Source organism: Cyclopterus lumpus, chromosome 11 (assembly GCF_009769545.1).
Source record: "Cyclopterus lumpus isolate fCycLum1 chromosome 11, fCycLum1.pri, whole genome shotgun sequence".
Taxonomy (NCBI): domain Eukaryota; kingdom Metazoa; phylum Chordata; class Actinopteri; order Perciformes; family Cyclopteridae; genus Cyclopterus; species Cyclopterus lumpus.
Genome location: NC_046976.1, coordinates 17,900,815 through 17,922,387, shown reverse-complemented (window position 1 = coordinate 17,922,387; position 21,573 = coordinate 17,900,815). Strand labels below are relative to the sequence as shown.

Here is a 21,573-nt window from a genome sequence, read left to right as displayed (position 1 = left end):
ACAGAAATGATAACTAACTGGTGGCACTGTGCAGTCCGTACACAAGTGTTTTGCTTCTGTTTGAAGTTGTGTGCCAGACTCTCTCTCTCTCTCTCTCTCTCTCTCTCTTTCTTGGCAACTTCCCGGAGTCTCAGCTGGTGGTCGGACGGCAGGAAGTTGCTGCTCTGGGCCAAGAAATAGTCCGATATGGAACGATGGCGTCGGGATTATGACGCTGACCGTGAACCCGCAATGCCCTAAAAATACAAGTTAAAAAGTTTAATGAAAGATGACGTGAAACATGTTCAATACTGAGCATTGTATGGTTTCCAGTTGGAAATATGACATTTTAGAAATGCGCTCGCTGAGAAGTCTGGAGGGTAAAGATGGATGCTGCTGTTATGTCTCATGTCTGTGCGCTAATTATGAAGCTGGAGTCAGCGGGTTACTTAGTACAGCTTAGTTTTGCACATCAGTAACATGAAAAATGACATTGTACATTTTCGGTTTGCATATGATAAGAAACAAACAAGATATAACCGTGGTTGAACAGAGCTTACCTGCTGCCAGTCTTTATGCTAAGCTAAGCTAACTGGCAGCTGGCTGGCGCTGGTATCGATCTTCACGTCCAAGAAGCGGTTTTCGAGAAGCAAATTATTTCCCCAAAATGTCACATGATCGCTTTAAAGTAATATAAACTGGATGAGCGGTTCACTGATGATTTGGTTTTGGTTCTAAATCATCTTTGCTCTGTATTAGCAGCGTAGCCTCATGGTGCGTTTTCCCCTCAGCTAATTAACCCACGAGTTGGTTTAAAACCACCGACATCTTTAATTTAATGAATTCATGTCTCTTCTTCCTCTTCTAGACTTCCAGTGGGTTCAAGGAGACGTTTGTGAAGTGCAGCTCATGGTCTACAACCCCATGCCTTATGAACTTCGTGTGGAGAACATGGTCAGTGACACTCGTTACACCCCGAAACTTAAAATATGTGCTGCAACGACTTTTTGCTTTGAAGGGGAATTTCAATATTTGATAAATCAAGAATTTGTGAAAACAGGAGGTTGCACGCAGTCCTCTCTGCCCACACCTTTTTTTTTTTTTATAATTGCAACAAGGCAAGTTCTAATGCTTCCTGGTCATCCTGCATTGCCTAATCAAGGTCCCTTAAAAGCTCTTTTGACAGTTTAATACCGTCGTGATCGTACAAGATGCGGAGAACAAACTCCTCTCGCTCCTGACTATAAGAAAGTATCAGTCGGGAGAAGCACCCCTCCCCCCCACCCCCCCCCACCCCCCCCGCAGTGCTATTACTTTTATGGTTTAACACGCCATCCTGCCAGATAGCTTTTGTATCGAGGTGAGAACGGGGCCATTCGCTCTCCTCTTTTTACATTTTTTTTTTATTGTGCGAAATAAAGTTTGAAAAGAGCCATCGGGCAGTTAAATTTAATTGTATTGTTCAAAAGCCGCTCGTCGAATTCACTTTTCACGATCGGAACATCGGCTTTCGACCGTCGGCGCAGACGTTTACCCGCAACGCCCGTTGCCGATCGACGGACGGACGCGCACCGGTGGAGCCACGATGTCGAGGTCAAGGGTGCGACAGGTGATCGAGTGAAACGCTGCGATCTGTGAATGCAGTGGCGTGGGACTTTGTTCAGGTGCGACGCAATCGGGCTCACGAAGAGGCCGCCGGGCGAGGCGCCTCCTTTTCGGGCGGCGTGCGACACACACGCCGCCGCCACAGCCGCCTGTCAAAAAGGGATGTTTCCTTTTTAATTATTCGTGTGGCAGAGGTTGAACGGAGACCGTGGCCTCTTAATTGCGGCGGCCGTCTCGGCGCCGACGCCAAACGAACTTGGACAGGTCTCGCTCGTGGATGACGGCGCGGTGAATGCAGGTTGACCTCCCGGGTTTTGTAACATCTGGAACTCGTTTTTTAGCTGGAGGAAGAAGCGGCGAGCGATTTGCCTCATGTGCATTCGCTCGTGCGGATTCATCCCTTCAAATATACAACTTTAGAATGTCAAATATGGAGACGGCGTTCAAGATTAGGGGAACTATGAGGAGCTTGTACATTTTTTTTTTATATACATGTATATTTTTCTGTGTATTTAGGTTCCTGAAATAGAGAATCAACTAATAGTAAAGCACTCGTCAGTGTTCGGCACCCTCCCACCTCATCTGAAAGCTACTCAAACAGGCACGAGGTCAAAGGGTGACGAGGGCGTCGTCGACTCCCTTCACCTCCCCAGGTGAATCGATCGGGGTCACAGTCGGCAGCCGGCCACCTCGGGCGGCGGTGTCGAGTCACGCAGGTGGAGACGGGACAGGGTGACGCACGCTGCCGGGTGTAGCTCCTCCTGTGACCGCAGACAAAGTGACCGCCGGGCAGACCGGAGCCAAACGGCCAGCCGCCGTACGCCAAGCCGCTCTCTGAAACACGCAAGGTCACCCCGAGGTCACTTCTCCTCCTCCCCGTCACCAAGGTGACCGCGTGGTTTGGCGAGACGGGGCGCTCGTTCTCAGCAAACCACTCGACTTCAGCGCTCGTACCCCGGCGTTGTTTTGTGTTTTATTGATTTTCTATTAAAGTGGTGCTTTTTTTTTTCATCCCCCAACCCCCACCTTTTCATTTTCAGAGGGGTCACCGTCTGTTTATTTGCTTTTTCTCTAAACTGACAAATCCGGCTTTACTAAGCTACGGTCAGATGGAGTTATTTGCACTAAAGATAAAGCAAGAAAACACTATATAACTTAATATTGTATGAACGGATACACATTGGTGTCGTCTTATTTCGTCTGGCTTTCTCAGCATTACTTGGTGTGGGTTTTTTTGCACTAATGTGCCATAACAAATAAATAATCCTAATCATTAATGATAATCACACCATTACGGTGGTATTGGTTGAAGCCCATCTAAAGGTTAACTGCCCACTGCCAGCCTTGCACCATGAAGTCAACGGCACTACGCACACGCTCCAATCGTTACTGTTAGTGAAGCAGGCTAATTGACCTTTCTCAGGCTGGATGCAAATACGCTTTTCAGGTTAATACAGATGCTTCTGCTCTCCAATAAAGGCGAATAATGTCCCGGAGTGAACGCAAGGAGAGTTTAAATCACAGCTGTGGCACCTGAGGATGCAGCTCCTCGTCCAGTGAGGTAGTGTCTGCTGTCGGGGATTGAATGCAGTCATCACGTCGCCTCCGTCTGCCTCGTGCCGGCCAGGCAGCGCGTACCGGGAATGTAAATAACGTCGATCGGAGGGAGGGGGGGGGGGGAAGAAGAGGCACGAGTGCACATTCAAAGACGACTTCAAAGCCACGCGGAGCGCTTTTCTGACTACAAATGAGGCCGAGGTGACGTGGCCTGTTTTTGTCACCGCGGCCAAGTTTAAACGACGACACGCTCGTCTTTCAATCGTGTTCACAGAATACGACTTTTTAATTTTTTTTTTTAAATCCTCGCCCCATTTGAGATCCTGCTTTTTTTTGAAGTCACGGACCCGGAAGAACCCGCCGCACTGTTCTCTGGACTGCCGAGGGTCGCTTGGTTCACGCGTGAAAAGAACTGCACACATTTCTCTCTCTCACTCCTTTCCAAACATCAGACGCATTGTTGGGCATTTAAAATGGACGTGTTGGAGGGAGAAAACTGTCGTTGTGGTTCAGGTTGAAGCAGCGTGGCTCTCGGGAAGTCAATGTCGGCAAGGTCGCATGGCGGTCACGTGCCGGATAGATATCGCTGTGAATTGCGCAAGAGATATTCCAAATCCTGAGAGGTTAAATTCAATCCACTCGTTGCGTTTCCCCCAAAAAAGCTGATTCAGTTCAAACTTTTCTTCCGGCTTCGTGCCGGCTGCATCATTGCCGGCATCCTGCAGCTTAAACACAGATTTTTTTTGCGCCCCCCCTCTTCTGTCACTGGACTATTTCAACAAGTACAAGTAGGTCTTTTACAAGTTGTCAACAGCAATAACACCCAAATCAAGCATGCAATGATGCTTTTTAAAATATTTTTTATGGTGTGCAAGTAGGGTGACACGCGGTTCAGTGCTGTTAAGAGCCGGCGTTTGGATTGGTTAAACGAGGCGTGAGTGATGACGCAATATGTGTGATTCCTGTAGAATACACTATCTCTACCAGGGCAGTAAAGGCACCACATGCATAGTCCCTTTATTATACCACTGCATCTCTCTCTACACAGCACTAATAAAAGATAAAACAAGTGGTTGTGGGGGGGTAAAAGAACCCATTTAATTACGGCGTTGCACTGCTCCTTGTCGTTTAATGTATCGCTCGGCGGTCGACGCTGACATCACCGCAGGACGTCGAGAAGTCTCTCGATTGCTCTTCCGAGGCTTTATTTTCAGCAGTTTTTTTTAGAAGTTACGTTTGTTGTTGTTGTTCCTTTTTTAATCAGTAAGAATAATAATGCTGATTTTACCGATTTTCTTTTAAATTTTTCTAATTGCTGGTATCTGGGGATGGGGTGACGTCACCTAAAAAAAAAAGAAGTCCGACACCTGCTTGTCTCGGCATCACTTTGAGTGCAATCATCACACTGATGGCCAGAAACGGGACGGAAAATTGCAAGAAACCAGAAATCGCACCGTGAGAAATTTCAAATTCACTGGCAAAATCTTTCATCCAAAAGGGGGCCCAGAATTATTCTTTTGGGACCCCCGGCTCCACAGTTCCTAACGCAAATCCTTTGCCGTGGAAAAACTCTGATCCCCACAACAGCCGGTGGGAGTTTTGGATCGCTGAATTAAAAACCCGTCTTATCCCCTCTTCTCTCTCTCTCTCTCTCTCTCTCTGCCGTTATCTTGCTCTCTCACTCTCAGCCACGCCGTACGTATTCACGGCATTCCTTTTTATAATCATTCGCTGATATATAATCGTTCCATCTGATCTCGTTTCCAGGGTTTGCTGACATCCGGAGTGGAGTTCGAGTCCCTGCCCGCTGCGCTGTCCCTGCCCGCGGAGTCTGGCCTGTACCCCGTCACCCTGGTGGGCGTTCCACGAACAGCCGGCAACATCACCGTCACCGGTGAGTCCGACCGTGAGGGTCAGAAACCTTTCTCGCATCATCCAGTTCGAGCTAAACGTGTCTCTTTGACCTGCATTTGGACTTCCAGGCTACCACACGTCGGTGTTTGGCGTGACCAGTGATTGCCTGCTGGAGGGCCTGTCCAGCGTGAAGACCAGCGGCTCTCTGGTGGAGGTCATTCCCTCGCTGCCTCGTCTGCAGCTCAGCACGTCGCTGCCACGGTCAGCGACTCTCTGCGTTTGTGTGTGTTTCATGGTTGTGACTTCTTTGGTCAATGACTTGAACTACTCGCACAAACTCATTTCTATGAGTAGAATTTCTGTATTGGAGGAGAAACTTGAGTTTGAGTTTAACTGAACACAATAGAGGACAGTCTTATTTACATCGTCAACTCATTGCACATCGGATATTCGATTCAGAAATAAGATTTAAAGTTTTGAGACGCAGCTTTTAATGTTGAGGGTGTGTACATCCACATCAGAGGAAGTGATTTAATGGCGCCAAAATGTACCCCAAAATCAAAAATACATACTTATTTTTCTCTCACATGTTACTTACCAAGCGTGATTGTTTTCGTGAGTTGCCCAGTTTTTCAGAGATATCAACCGTAGAGATGTCTGCCTCCCCCTCAAATATATAACGGGACTCTATGGAGCTTGGCTTGTGGTGCTCAAAGCGCCCCCCCCCAAAAAAGAATTACACTTGAGAATCCACACGCGGTGAACTGTTTGGCGGGTGTTGATTGCTAGAAAGAAAATAGTTCCTACGTGAAGCGGTCTGTGGATTATTACCGGGTCAGGGTTTATGGAAAGAGACGTTGCTGTTGAAGTTTCTGATAAACAGGTAAGAGGGAATACAGAAATATTCAGACCTTCTGGCCTCATTCTGGTGTCCAGTAAGTGAAACACAGGCTCCATTGAATTGAGGTCAGGTGACCGTGCGGACGGGAACATTTGGCCGTTAAAAATATGAAAAGGGGGGGCAACGAGTCCCTGCACCGTTCACCCAGGATGGATGTGACCCTGTTATGGCTCAGCACTTTAACCTCACAGTCATTGTTTCATTTCACATCCGAGTGCAGAGCCAAAACAATGAACAAGGTGTCACTGTCCTACTACTCGACGATGTGGGAAGTGGTTGAAACTCAATTTTATAACGTGTAATAAAAGATTGTCACTGGCCTATTTGACCTGTGTTCACTCATAAAAATGAATTGGGGGAGGGGGGGGGGGAGGCCTAATCAACACACTTCAAACCAAACTTAATGAGCAGGTATATATTTGAAACTATACCGACTTTTAGGATTGTACATTTCAATGTCTTCAACATGTTTTTCATGTTTCCTTGTAATTATTTGGTCACCTTTTTTAAAAAATGTTTATGCATTGACTGAACGCGATACGGGGGCGTAGCTGCAAAGTCATAACGAGGCGTTCTATTGGCTGCCACTAAATCTGGTTTCTGGACCCAGATCCTGACCTTGCACTCTTTCTAACATTAACCCCGACTGTAAGATTAACTGTGGCCAAAAAAAAACATACTTCTAAACAGTAAGAGTGCTCTTTGAAACAAGTTGAAGCAAAAATAGCACTAGTTTTGTGAATGAATACAATGCCAGTGATGATATATTCAGAGTGAAAATGTTAAAAACACTTCTGATTTTAGAAGTGCGACTTGAACTGTTGGTTAGCATCGCCGTTCTGCACATAATTAGAGTTTAATTGGTTGATTAACAAGTACATATTGCACATTCGTCTCGAGCACTGCCTGGCCTCTTGTGCATTGAAACACTTAAAAGATGTCACGACGACACAAATCCTCGGCTGGATAACTTTGTAATAAAACTGACGACATATCGGAGCATTTTTTCTTCTTCTTCTTCTTATGCCAGATACGGCTGCAGTTGTTTTAGTTCAGTTCCAACGTCGGGGAGCAGCAGGTTAATTTGTTTTCCTGTACGTCCTGTCGGGGGAGATGACATCCTCAATGCGGTAAAAGTAGGAAACACCAGAAGGAGAAAAAGCACGGGTTAAATTCCTACTTGTAAAAGCGCCCTGCCGGAGTGTTGTAAATCATTCTGACAGCCGAGAGCTGCTGGAAAAGAAAAAAAAAATCCACTATTTAGGTCACGCCTGTAAGTACAGCACTTCAGCTGCTTTTGATGTGGAAAATCTTTTCTTTTTTTTCTTTTTTTTTTTTATTCTCCAGCGTCGGGTAAGTACCGTTGCAGATACACAAAGCAGATATAATACGAATGCGATGCGTTCTGTGGTCTCTCAGGCGCTCTCTCGCTGGGTCGACATGTAGCCCTTCAGCTTCGACCTCTGTTGGAGAGGTGCCTCGTTGACTTTTCCATGATCTTTTTCCCCTCCAGCGTAAAGCTGCTTTCTTACAGTTTCTATCCGTTTTTTAAATTTTTTTTTTTAATAAAACGCATGTAAAATATTAGCTTTCATTATTTCTAACATTTATAAAGTGCATAGGTCTACCCGTAATGTAACCGTATTTTAACTTCCAGAATGCATTTAAAAAGTCAGTCATATTTTGCTGAATTATTTTAGTGTTGACCTTACTGCCCCCGTCGAAGACTGGCCTTGTGATTCTAGCCTCAGGCCGAGTTTATGTTGCATTTTAAAGTTATGCACGTGCGCATGTGTACGCTAAAGTCGTAGAAAAACACCTCCATTGATCTTTCAGAATCTTGTACATCCCCTTTTGTGCTCCTGTATTTGCATCGCTTTGCCAAAAACAGATGCCGGCAGCTCTTTGAGGCGTTTCGCTTCTGACAGCTGATTTGAAATGCTGACAGCTGATAAGACACACAAGTGGATGAGCAGCTCTCTGCTTTACTCTTTTTTTTTTTTAAAAAGACTATTGTATTTATTGTTGCAGCTGGACACTGTGCACGCTGTACTGCAAAACAGTGTGTGTGTGTGTGTGTGTGTGTGTGTGCACTGAGTCCTTCATCATATGAAACAAGGCTTTTGGCCATTCGAGAGGGACATCTTTTCATATATCTCTGATATTTATCCATAAATTTAACTACCACGCAAATGAGGTTTGATGGCAAAACCCACAAATCATTCACCAAGACTCCCCACTGCTTGGGAAAAAAAACAAAAAAAACCATCAACAAATGACGCTTCAGCTAATGAGATTCTAAGAAGCACTTATCATTTTCATTAAAATGTCAGAGGGAGCATGTAAAGGAACATCGGTCTTCACACATCTATAAGTTGATTTATTCCTTTTTTGGAATTGTTTTTGAAAAATCACGATGGAAGTATAATGGAGCTGTTTGCATCATATCAAGCAACATCAAACTTGCCTCCGCCATGACGGGCCTTATATCGCTTGAGTTATTTTCTTGGCTCATGTTGAACCCCCCCCCCCCCCCCCCCCAATTAATTAAATTAATTAAAATTAGGACATTTTACGTTGAATCGTCACTGAAAAGTTCTCCCTCCTCCACAAACCCTAAACAGGTCAGCCCACACGTCTCAGCCGACGTCCAAAGAGGAACTGTCCAGCAGCGTGTCCGTCCAGCTTTTTAATGGAGAGACCCAGCAGCTGACCCTCACCTTGGAGAACATTGGATCGGAGGACATCGAGTCTCTGGAGCTCACCTCTAAGATTGTCAGCACCAAAGGTGAGTACCCTCTGGCTTTTTAGACTAAACCTGGTCTTTCGACAGCTACTTTTTCTGGCAGGCAGGAGTCGATGTGGGAGATTTCCCGAGGTATAGCTGGGTGTCGTCGGCGTAGCGGTGGAAGTCCAGGTTGAAATGGTGGATAATCTGACCGAGAGGGAGGATGTAGACGTTTGAAGAGGGCCGAGTACGGAACCTTGGGGTACACCTTGTGTGACTGTGAGTTGGGAGATATGAAGTATGATCTGAGTGCTTTGAGTCTGGAGAGCTGGATTGGGGCTGCAGTGGTCAAGGGAGATGAGGATGTTGAGGGCTTGGTTGTCAACAGGAATGAGGACGTCATTGACAACCCAACTGGAGCGGCTCAAAGCTCATTAGCATGTTTAGAATGTGGGAAAACCTGCAAAAACAAATGGTCTTTTGTAATCATTGACGTGTGTACGTGTAGTTATCAGTGCTGTTTTTAGTCGGGACACCTTTTTTGATGTACTTCACCCACTGAGTTGTTGCTCCATCTTGCTGCAGCACAACAGAAGGCCACTTCCTGTTGCCTTTCGTTCCACATCTTTCATGCCCCCCCCCCCCCCCCCCGTGGCTTTTCACTCTGTGTTTTCATGTCTTTGTTCAACACCTGCTCAGTTCTCTGCAGTCCCCCTCACTCTGACGTTTCTGTCTCTCTTGCTTTTTTTGTTGTCTTTTATTTGACTCTGTGTGAAAAAAAAGCAGCTGCGCTACTAGAATAGGCACCAAACATTGCACTCTATAATATTTTATTGATTAGATAAGATAAAGGAGAAATCGTGCTTTGAAAACCCGTTGCCCAGTGCCAACTGTGGTCACAAGTCCAACCAGGTGATAAACAGTAATTACAAAATAAATCTATTTTAATGAATTTTAATCCTCTCTGTGACAGAATTCCAATGGATGTCGTGTCATTCAGCATTAGAATAATGTTGCTGTTGTGTACTCCCTCTGTACTCTATTTTTAAATGAACCACTAAGGATAAATATACTTCCATTGGTCCACAGACGGTTCTAATTACTGACATTATATTATTACCGTTTAACATTTTGGTAAATCTAGAAAGCCCAATTCTGCACATGACACCAACTGATGCCACGATGGAGTAGAAGAGTGCGAATCATGCTAAATTCACGAGGACGACATTGATGTCGTATAACGATTTGATAACAAGCATTGGCCAATTTTAGATTTTTTAAATTTTATTTTGTTTTAACAAATTTCTTCTATTGGGAGTCACTGATTTACTTTATCGGACGATAATACCAGTCGGCGAGAAGCTACAAGCAGCTGATAATATGACCCATACTGATGTACAGTATTGGTAAGGCGCCAGTGGACCAACATTGGTATGTTATACTATTTTCAAAAGTTTTTGTATTTTATTTAAGTTTTTGTATTTAATTATTAACTAGAAACGTGTTTTGACATTCAACTTGTTAACTTGTTTTAACCTGCAAGTCTATATAGTGCTGTATTTTCTCTTATTCCATTTTTAAATGCAGTAGATTCAGAATTAAACCAAGAAACATAATCTTTCTTTCTTTTTTTTTTCTTTTTTTTTTTTTTTAACCACTTAACCTAACCATTCCCTCGCTCTCAGCAGCAGTTCGATCACACTGCGATGAGCGGAGGAGGAGTGGCTGGAGGCCGGCACGGAATGGATCTGACATTTCCAAAATAGACCGCGGGTTCAGTGTTTAATTGAAGACGAGCTACGCTAAAGTATCGTCGAGGGGTTAACGCTCATAGATGCTTTCTGCGAGGCTTACACTGCTCAGATGTGTATTTTTCTCCTTTTTCATGCACTCTCTTTCCTCATGTAGAGATAAGGGGGGGGGGGGGGGGGGGGGGGGGGGGGTCTCACAGAGTCTTGCTTGTTGCCTGGGAACTTCTGCACAAATGCTCCGTCAAGACCTTCGCTCAAGGTGAATGAGAATCTGCCCGTCAGTGCTAACTAGTCCAGCCCTCTAATGACACTAGCCGGGCACTTGACAGCTCTCGGAGCCGCCGCGCCTCGAGCACACTCTGCTCCCTGCTGGCCGGACGGGGGGGACATTTGTCGTCTTTCCAGTTAACAGGAGTTCTCTTTTGAAAACGGAGAGCAGTTGTTGTGGTGGTTGGAAATGATTCAGGCTGCAAACGCAGCTTTGCCTCCCCGAGGCACTGCTATTTATTTTTATTTTTTTTCAGTTGGATAAACAAGCACAAATAAAAGACTTTTCTAGACCTGAAAACAAAATGCACCATCTCTTGAATGAATGTCCTTGAATCATTGTATTCGGAAAATATTAGTATCATATTAAACTTCTACCATATCAATTTCAACAAAGCACGAAGCCATCTAAATTGTAAAACAAATAAATGTTCCAACAAATTATCCCGGTTCCCAAAAGGTTGGTTAGATATGTTAAAAATTCAACAACCCAAAAAATAGTTCACTAAAAGTAATTCGTCAAAACCCAGTAATAAATGAATATTTTCTCGTGCTACGAGTATATTTAAATCACACTGCATATGTACTCATTTACATATTTCAGAGCAGATATCAATGACCCGAATTATGTTTTTTTTTATTCATTTTTTTATTAACCAGGCTGAGATTAAGTTTGAGCAATATTATATTTAAATCAAACAAATGCTGTTTGTACCTCGCAGTCTCCAATGCTCATTGCTGTGGGACTTTATACTCGGTATTGGAAATGATGTCCACCAATAAACAACTTGGATACCTTTTATTATTAAAAAGGTATCCAAGCAAAGTGAGATAACTCTTAGACATAACCTATAGTCTCCCTACTAAAATGATCACCATAGCCTATGACATTAGCATTTAAGTATATGGATATTATTTATGTATTGATACATCAAAATAATCCCAAAAATGTAAAAATAACTTTATTTTCTCTCTTGTCCCTCTATGATGTTGTCCTTCAGGGAACTTAGCACCAGTGTCTAGAAGCTACGACGAATGCTATCAGTATTTTATCAGTATTGTTCTGGCTATTTTTGGATATCTTATACACATAAAAAACAGTCTTAAAAGTAATACAATAGTTATTAATGTTTTATCATTATGAGCCACATGGAAATATGAAGAGGTTGCAGCAGTGATTCTTATAAAGTATAAAGGCCTACATCTCGTTGTTTTTGACGCATAAGTGATTGTATTTAGTGACGACACAAAGGCTATTTAAGAAATTAAGAGCGTGGGGCCCACACTGTCACTAGCCCTGAATACATCTTATTTTTGGAGCAACAAAAAAAAATAAATACATCAATTTCAGTTGAGAATCGTCTAAAGTATATGTGACATCCTGGAGACATCCTTCAAAAACAAACCGATTCAGCAGCAAAAACGGGTAAAAAAGATAAGATAGAAGCTAAAGCTACAGATCATAGTGTGTAACCACATCAAACCATAATTAAAGAACAACACTGGTCCTGTAAAACCGTAGGTCTTTTATTCACGGTAACAAACCGTAAAATGCAAAAGCAGCATGTGTATACATTCAGTATACCTTTTTAATAACTAGCGTAGAAATGCTAGCGTTAATGTTAGCTCCGCAGATTTCTTTTTATCTAGAAATGTGACATTTAAAAAAAAAAAAAAAAGATATCTGCTTCCGATCTCTCTGGGTAACGAGTATCGTCACTATTGCGCAACGTTTAACGATGACTAAGTTCAAATCCACGAAAACCAGCCTGAAAATAAAGCAATAACTGTGGATGGTGATTGGCCAGTCCGTGTCAGAGGGTGGGACTTAGCGAAGGGTCAATTTTAAGTTTGTTAAAAGCTTTATTTTACTGGTAGTCCGCCAAGAAAATGGTGTTGATGGCCGAGTGCCTTCTGTTTAACGCTATTTTTGAAGGTACCAGTATCTGCAGGTTGGCGTTCCCAGTTTGTTCTACAGGCTGATGACTTGCACACAATAGAGTGTACTTGCTTCTGCACTGCAGCCATATTGGACCTTAAGTTTCCCTGTTAAAAAATACATACAAATTGCCATGTTCCAGGTTTTCATCCTTGTGAATAACTGTCTGTAAGTGTCCTCACGGCTCTCGAGTGTGAACATGACACTTCTGACACTACATGACACTTCTCAAATGTCATTATTTTTTTTTTAAACCCGTTCGATCTCATTTTTTACTCGTGTTTCGCCACCTCATTCCGTTAACGATGAGGAATCATCCACTTAAAAAGGTGGCGTCCGGATGGGCACCGCGCTCTGAACGCGGCCCTCCAATTATCCTTTTTCTAAATTTGATTTGCTTGACATTCTTGAGATAACGTCACCTTAACCCTTCAGCTGTTAATTGATGATAATCTCAATCAATATGAAACCGGCTTGTACGTGCACAGCCTCGATTTCAACTCTCATATTTACCCGTAAGTAGACGTGCCCTTCGACGGACGCGTGCGTATCGACACCGGCGCCTCCTCTGGCGAAGCGCCTCAATTTGACCAATTTCCTTTTTTTTAATTTCTCGTACAATTCCAGAGTCATAACGTGCACCATCGTCATTGGTAGTTTCTCTTTTTATTAGTGGGATATTTGAAACGAAACACAGATTAACTATACAGACCGGCTGTATAGTCTTGTTCACGTTTGATTTTCTTGCAACCGTTACTCAGAGTGCATTTTGTTTTCTTAAAAATTGTCTCGACGTGGCAGCGTCCATACATAGTACCCAGTATGTCGTGTTTTTGTTGTGATGCTTTGCCTGCCTCCAGGGGTCGTGGGCCTCATGCTGGTACCATACCTGGTCGTCGCATCGCCTCGTCCCCCACCTGCGTGTGTTGTAACCCCCCCCCCCCCCCCCCCCCCCCCCCCCCCCCCCCCCCCGTCGAGAGCCCTCTGCACCTTCTGTGGGACGTGAATGAATAAAAGATGGAGACATCTGTGGCAAAACAAACAATCATTACTCTTTCTGGCCATCGTGACATGAGATAGCAGATCAGTTTCTCCAAAAAAATAAAAACAAACTCCTTCATACAGTAATCTCTTTTATAGTATTTACACAAGTTGGTCTCTGAATAGCATGAGAATAAGCTGCCGTCGGACCTTTGTGGATATAAACATCACATGTCTGGATAAGGACAAAACACTTTCCACTGTGCAGCCCATGCAAAAAAAAAAAGAAGAAGGAAAAGAGGATTATTATTGCTTCACTGATTTTTGAGCAGAGCAGGCTGCCTGGGTCGTCTTTCTCATTTGAATACATACATTTTCCTCGTTATTCGGGACGTAAACAATTCAACTTTTTTTTTTTTTTAACCGTTAACCCACGGCACGGATTTTGACCTAATGAGGCTTTTGGTTCAAAGAAAATAGCCAAAACTTAGAGCGTGTGTCATTGGTCCAACTTATAGGTGAGCCAGGGCTGTTGCCTCTAGCTTTGGGCCTAACCCCCCCCTCACAGAGGACCGGTGTCTGGTCCCCCTGCCACTGATGATGTGATCCTCCATGTTCGACCGTGAAGTTAACGGATGTTTCTCTTTTTGTGTCGAGTCTCCCGTCGACGGTTAACGCGCTTGATTGCTTTAATTGGACGCACCCGGAGCCCTCTGCACCCTAATTAGCTTTGTGCAAAATTTCACAATACCCGACTGCAATTTCTGTGATTGGTCCCGATATGTGACTTGATTTTCTTCTTCGTTGCGTATAGCTCTCTCCTGCAAAACCTCTACGCTTTATTCCCCAACAGGTGGATTTTTAAATAATGCATGAAAGACATTTCTTGTGACTCAAAGTTTAGAAGTGGTGACGATAATAATGTGTCATCCACATTCCTCGGCGTCTACCTGTTGGATTGCGAACGGTTTTCTTCTCCAATCCTATTTTCTTTTAACATAATTTTCCCCCCATGCCTCTCTCTCTCTCTCTCTCTCTTTTAATTCACTGCTCTGGAGTTTATGAATATTTAAAGTGCGGCGTTATTCCCAAAAAAAAAAGACGTTATATTTATTTAATGCCTCCTCCATTCACATCCACTAAGAGGATTTTTAGAGGGCTTTGGTTATGAATCAAGTGCCGACGTGTAAACTGTTGTTCCTACTGCGAACCCCCCCCCCCCCCCCCCCCCCCCCCCCCCCCCCCCCCCCCCCCCCCCCCCCCCCCCCCCCCCCCATCTGTGCAGGTGAGCGAGGAACGGCTCACCTGCACAGATGGAACACACACACTTTATTCAGGTGATGTGTCATTCAGCTGCATCGGCTGAAGTGGATGCAGCTGAATCGTTCATCTCAGGTGGAGAAAAATGGGTCTTTGGAGGCGTACGTCTTATGGCTCTAGTGACGAGTGGCCAATCAGCAGCTTTGTTGCCCCCACCGGAAAACGTTTCTCAAAGGAGACGTCGTCGTAGCGCTGCTTCCTCTGCGAAGCGCGCGCGGCCTGCAGCGACGCTAACCGCTCGTGTGTGCAAATTGCCTTTTCGGGTGATTGCGAGGCACAGCAGTTGTCATTGTTGTTCTTTGTCCAAAAGATATTTGCATCCAGAAACATCTTTTTTATCCCAGCAGGTATCATCGCACCCATAAATACCGTGTGATTCAGATTTTAATCTGCCTTCATCTCTCTCTCTCTCTCTGTATGTGTGTGTGTGTGTGTGTGTGTGTGTGTGTGTGTGTGTGTGTGTGTGTGTGCAGAGAAAGTGTTCGGGGAGTTTCTGAGCTGGGAGCTGGAGGATGCTTTGTCTCGCCTGCCTCTAAAGTCCGGCCAGGCCGTGACGCTGACTGTCAACATCAAAGTCAAGCTGGACTTCTCCGGCCAGGAGAGCCTGCTGCAGGACCTCAATGACGGTGAGTGGACGAAGGCGGACGGACGTTTTGTAAGCCTGCACGCCGCCAATCGGTTCAGAATCTGTCACTCTCTAAATGCGCTTTTTCCAAAAAAGCTCACCGTTTATTGAAAGGGTTGCAACGTACACAGATCGCCATGATATGTGGTCAGCGCCATCAGCAGGTTGACGGTTTTGAGAGGTTTTGTCATGTAGTTGATGCATTGCCGTACATGTTGGTACAGATGGACGGACCACTCCCCCTCTGCATGAATTACATACAGTTTTTTTTAAACTAAATTAATTATCAAATATTATCATGCTACCATGCTAAACTCAGATGCTGAACATGGTTAACATTATACCTGTTAACCGTCAGCAGGTTAGCATTGTTTTCGGTAGAATATTAGCATGCTGCCGTTAGCATTTAGCTCAAAGCATTGCTGTGCAGTAGAACGGCCTCACGGAGTCGCTAACATGGCTGCAGAATAATAGTCTTGTTAACTGATGATGTAATAATTAGTCAATATTAGTATAACATTATTCATTCAAAGGTTTCACCTTTTTTTATCCAGTAATAAATGTAGATCGCTCTCATCTTGAAAAAGTATTAAATAATCATGAATACATCCTCATTGATGTGTTTTTTTTAAATATATCTGGTATTTTCTACATATAACAAATTAAACTTTACCAGCACCACCAACTTTATCGTCAAAGTGACGATAAAGTTGAGTCGATACTCTGAAACACAAGTTATGATTTATCGCCGCGCCGTTTGCTGCATTGATTCGGTTCTGGTGTTTCTCGAACTGGCATCCGAGTGCGTCGTCCCCGTGAAGGCGGATGTTTTTTTTTTTTCCTCCTCAAAGTGGACTCCGTCTCGTAAAAGAACAGCTGCCCTCTGCATCACAGGGATATGAGCGTCCTCGTTTTTAAGATTCAGCAGGTAACAGGAGAGAGGTCTCGAGGTCTCCTCACCTCCATTTCTCTCCCGGCTCCTGGCGGATTTCCTCTCTTCTAATTCGTGTTTAAAAAGGGATACAGTCTGACCTTCTCCTCTACCTCGAAGCCCCTCCATTGCGTTCCTTCTCCCGGTTTTCTGCCTTTTCATTTCTGCCTCGCTCGCCTCCTTCAAACTGTGGAACCTCTCCACCACCGAGTCTGTATGCTGATAAATATGAATGATTATAAACACTGCTCCTGCTCCACGGAGACTTAACTCTGTGTGTGTGTGTGTGTGTGTGTGTGTGTGTGTGTGTGTGTGTGTGTGTGTGTGTGTTGTGTGTGTGTGTGTGTGTGTGTGTGTGTGTGTGTGTGTGTGTGTGTGTGTGTGTGTGTGTGTGGAGATTCGGACGACGAAGGAACGTAAACACACACGATGCTGCGCGTTAATCTCGGCCCCGGCGCCGCTCTCTCCTTTACGAGGTAATTCCGTACGATGCTGTTTTCGATGTTTTAATTAGCCAAGCGATAATTGGGTCGGGGGCCCCTGAATTAAGGAGATAAGACGTGGTCCAAACGGGCGGCTCTGAATTCAGTTGTTATGGTTTTTTTTTTTTTTTTTTTTTTGCTGAACACATTCGATGCTATCCACTCACTTAAATGCATTAGCAAAATCGCATTAATAATGTTGCGCTAATGCGCCCATGAACTTATTTGCATAAAGATCTGTTTTTGCTTTCTGCGCTGGGAGATTACCACGTTTTGCCCTCGTTGCTCATCAAGCGCCTTGATTAGGCTCGCACACACACACGCTTAATAACGTCGCCACATGGTTCCATTAGTGAGGCGACAACATAACATTGTTTGTTTATGTCGTACATGTCGGAAATGTGAAAACCTGGAAGACATACGTGCTTCGGGGCTTAAGTATCGACCGTATTCTGAATATATCGGGGTTCTTTTTAAAAAAAAAAAAAAATAATCATTATCACCCGGCAGCATCTCCTCTGCTGTCTGCGTCCGGGGGCCGAGCTTCCTCTTAACTCCGCTCTTCACCGTCGGTGCAGTCAAAACCTTTCCGATACTTAATCAATACACCTTTTTTAAATGGACTCATTCAATTCAGTTTATTTTAAATAGCCCAAAATCACAAATTTCAAATTAGCCTCAGAGGGCTTTACAATCTGTACACATACGACATCCCCGTCCCAGGACCTCACATCGGATCAGGAGGAACATCCCTCTCCACGGAATCGATGTCATGTGCACTAGACACCGAGACAGGAAGTGCTATTAGTGGAACCACTCGCACAACTTCCTGTCGAGGATCTATTTCTAATTCAGCATTTATTTTACACAAATGTTAAGAGTGGAAATTGTGAAAGGAAAGAATCAAGCAGACTTTATCTGAAGGTATAAGGGAAAAAGGGGACAAATGGCAACAGTTTTTTTTGGTAAAATATATAAATTACAAAAGGGACATTTTGAGAAATATGCTATATAGATTATATGTGTATATGAAGCTAGAAGCCAGCGGGGGTTTAGAACATAACTCAAGGTGAAACTACATATTGTAGTATATTAAAAAAAAGATATAATTTGATAAATCAACACTTTATCTGTACCCAAATTGTCAGGTAGTCAATGTAGGTCATGTAGGTGTTTTTTAGTTTTTAGGTTTACTTCTGCAATAAAAGAAGTCTATTAGATTTTCGTAAAAAAATGATGGGGATCAGGGTTGCAGTAAGAACGTCCTGCGTAAAGTTACTACGCTTGTTAAGTAACTTTCATCCGGGACACGAACAGCGGTCTCCTGAGTGAAAGTCCCGTTTGTTTTCGACCCGTCCAACGTCTGCTCCTCGCTCCTCATACGGCCGCTGCTCACGCGTAATGGAACGACAACGGTTGAATGTGGGATGCATGAGAAGGACGTTTCAGGTGTAAAGATGACACACACACACACACACACACACACACACACACACACACACACACACACACTTATTATTTAGTTTCCGTCTGTTGTTCTTTCACGCCTTCTCTTTGTCCAGCTTGACAGCCTGATGATGGCTCACAGCTTGTGTAGTGTGTGTGTAGTGTGTGTGTGTGTGTGTGTGTGTGTGTGTGTGTGTGTGTGTGTGTGTCGGAGTCTCTCTGATGTGTTGGTACGTTGCGTTACGTCAGCGCCGCTCTATATTTAATACAACCGTAAGCACAGACGACTTGCAGCCTTCACGTGACCCCCGCGGTTCAGATTCCACCGTCTTGCTGAAGATGGAGGATCAGTGCCGGTCTGCAGGCCGAGCGATATCGCACGTCAGTCGTGGAATATTTTCCTTTAATTACAATCTGTGTTGATCGCAGTTGTGACGCTCGGGACTGACTGGGCTCGACTTGAGCTTCATCGCGCTGGGCGGCGTGAACACGGCTGTGCTTGTACCGCAGAAAATGTGCCGACTAACCACATGAATTAAAGGACTTTGTTGTTTTTCTTCAGCCAAGTGAGACAATCCTCTGCTGTGCTACTTGTGTAGTTTTTTTTTTTTTTTTTTTAAAGTAATGACTTGCGTTTTCCTTTTTCTGTTTCACGTCTATCTGTTGTCAATAATGTTTTATTTTAACCTGCAGCCATTTCATAAAAGGTGTTATATTTACTGTTCTAAAAATATGTCGTCTAGTTAGTGTTTTCTAGACGGGGAGAAAGACAACAACAACAACCTTGTAGCAAAAATCGAAACCCCAGTATTTTTTGGTACGAACCGAAAAAAAACAGTTGAAAGCCGACATTAATTGTCTTGCCAGATTTGTATTTATTTGTATTTTTTATTTACATATTCCTTAATCAGAAACATCTTGATTTGAATCAAAAAGCCTCATTTGCTTTCAGTCCCCTTGTTAGATAGACAGATGGATAGATTAACTTTATTGCCGTTCGTACTATTCATAAGGCGAGTTCACAGCAGGATTAAATTATCTCGCATCTGGCCAATGAGTGTATTAAAAAAAGTAAGTAATAACGAGTAAAAGTAATAAGTTAATCATGTAAACATTGTGCGTCGATGGCTTTCAGATTTCAAACAGGCTACTTAGTGAGTCCCAGAGGCCTTCAATACAAAAAATAAATAAATATATATATATTTTAATTTTTTTTGGTCTGTTACCGAACAGCTCCAGCTGCATTACTTCCATCCTCTGGCGCATCTGGATTTCATTCATTTGCATAATTTTGCCCCCCAAGCAAGATATCACAAAATATATATATTTTGTCATTTTGAAAACAAAAAAACATGCTTCATTAATTAAGTTGTTCTGACGCTTCCAGGATTTCCAGTTTGCTATAGATGGATGGATGAATAGATAGATGGATGGATGGATGGATGGATAGATGGAAAGATGGATGGATGGATGGATGGATAGATGGATGGATGGATGGATAGATGGAAAGATGGATGGATGGATGGATGGATAGATAGATGGAAAGATGGATGGATGGATGGATAGATGGAAAGATGGATGAATAGATAGATAGTTGGATGGAAAGATAGATGGATGGATGAATAGATAGATGGAAAGATGGATGGAAAGATCGATAGATGGATGGATGGATGGAAAGATGGATGAATAGATAGATAGTTGGATGGAAAGATGGATGGATGGATTGTTGGATGGAAAGATAGATGGATGGATGAATGGATGGATGGATGGAAAGATAGATGGATGGATGGAAAGATGGATGAATAGATAGATAGTTGGATGGAAAGATGGATGGAAAGAGAGATGGATGGATGGAAAGATAGATGGATGGATGAATAGATAGATAGTTGGATGGAAAGATGGATGGATGGAAAGAGAGATGGATGGATGGAAAGATAGATGGATGGATGAATAGATAGATGGATGGAAAGATGGATGGATGGATGAATAGATGGATGGATGGATGGATGGATGGATGGATAGAAAGATGGATGGATGGATGAATAGATAGATAGGTGGATGGAAAGATGGCTGGATAGATAGATAGATAGATAGATAGATAGATGGATGGATGGATGGATGGTGATCTCGCACCACAGCGGTTGTTCATCTCATCACCAGACTCGTGTGGAGGTTCTGAGGCCTCTATATTATTGAAGTTGAGGGTAACGATACTTCGCTGCGTTAGCATATCAATAGCTTTTGTATTGTCGTCTCCAGTCGAATGTCACGTGACTCTCTGCACGCCGGACCTTTGTTACCGATGAACAAAGCAGCAACTTTTCACGGAGCTTCCAGACGGCCCTGGAATATCTTTCTTGTAATGACGGAAATCATTTGTTCAGATTTGAATTGTACATTACCTACCGGATCCCTGCTCATCACGTAGCCCCCGACAGAAGCTTAATGAGGCTCTCGGTGTCGCGCGGCGGCTCGGTATATTAGTTTCTGCGCTGTAATATCTTGATTTGCTGAATTGGTCGTTTAACAAATTCATTTAGAAATTAATGGTGTATTTGATGTCCAGAAATAACCCCCGAAGCTGCGGGATGCTTCAAATTGGTTTAACGCGCATTGTAAAACACGTAATTGTACATTTAGCTCAGGGCGAGCGGTGATTTGGTATTTCATGTGTAGTCTTCCTTTCACAGGATATTGAACAGGGTGTTAATGTTGACACGGTAACGAGTCATATTTTCCATATCTTCTGGATATTTCCACCTACCAGGAAAGAAAAGCTCGTAAATGTGACACTGCAGAGATCCACAGACCTCAATAACCACATGTAATTAAACAGTAGCTTGCTGGTAGTGCACCTACTACAACGGCACAGTGATTTAAGTAGTTAAATAGTTGGCGCTAACTACTACAAAGGATTTTGCGCCATAAAAGGAAAGGAATTTGTATTTATTTAAATTTTACGATGGCTTCTCTAATGTAATTGTACCTTTTTTTTTTTTTTTTTTTTAGCATCCCTGTCTCCTTTTTGAATGCACTTGTCACGCAGCCACCGCCACCCAATTGACCTTTCAGTCGTGCACGCATGTGCAAAGGGTACCGCTACAGTGCCATCGTGGATAAACTTACCCAAATCTCTGTGGCCGTACCATCAGGTTCCCCTACTATTAGCATTGGGGTTGAATTGGCTTTTTATTGGATGATCGTGGG

The 21,573-nt window shown here is 43.6% G+C and overlaps 1 protein-coding gene across 3 annotated transcripts in view; it reads left to right on the top strand.

Annotated features, from left to right (window-relative positions):
- trappc9 (trafficking protein particle complex 9) overlaps positions 1–21,573 on the top strand; it is a 126,118-nt gene that overhangs the window by 22,870 nt on the left and 81,675 nt on the right. For all 3 annotated transcript variants that reach the window (XM_034545834.1, XM_034545833.1, XM_034545835.1), the window contains 5 exons: positions 848–933; positions 4,909–5,035; positions 5,124–5,256; positions 8,521–8,684; positions 15,356–15,508. In XM_034545834.1, coding sequence (XP_034401725.1) covers positions 848–933; positions 4,909–5,035; positions 5,124–5,256; positions 8,521–8,684; positions 15,356–15,508 — 663 coding nt within the window. The remainder of the gene's footprint in view (positions 1–847; positions 934–4,908; positions 5,036–5,123; positions 5,257–8,520; positions 8,685–15,355; positions 15,509–21,573) is intronic.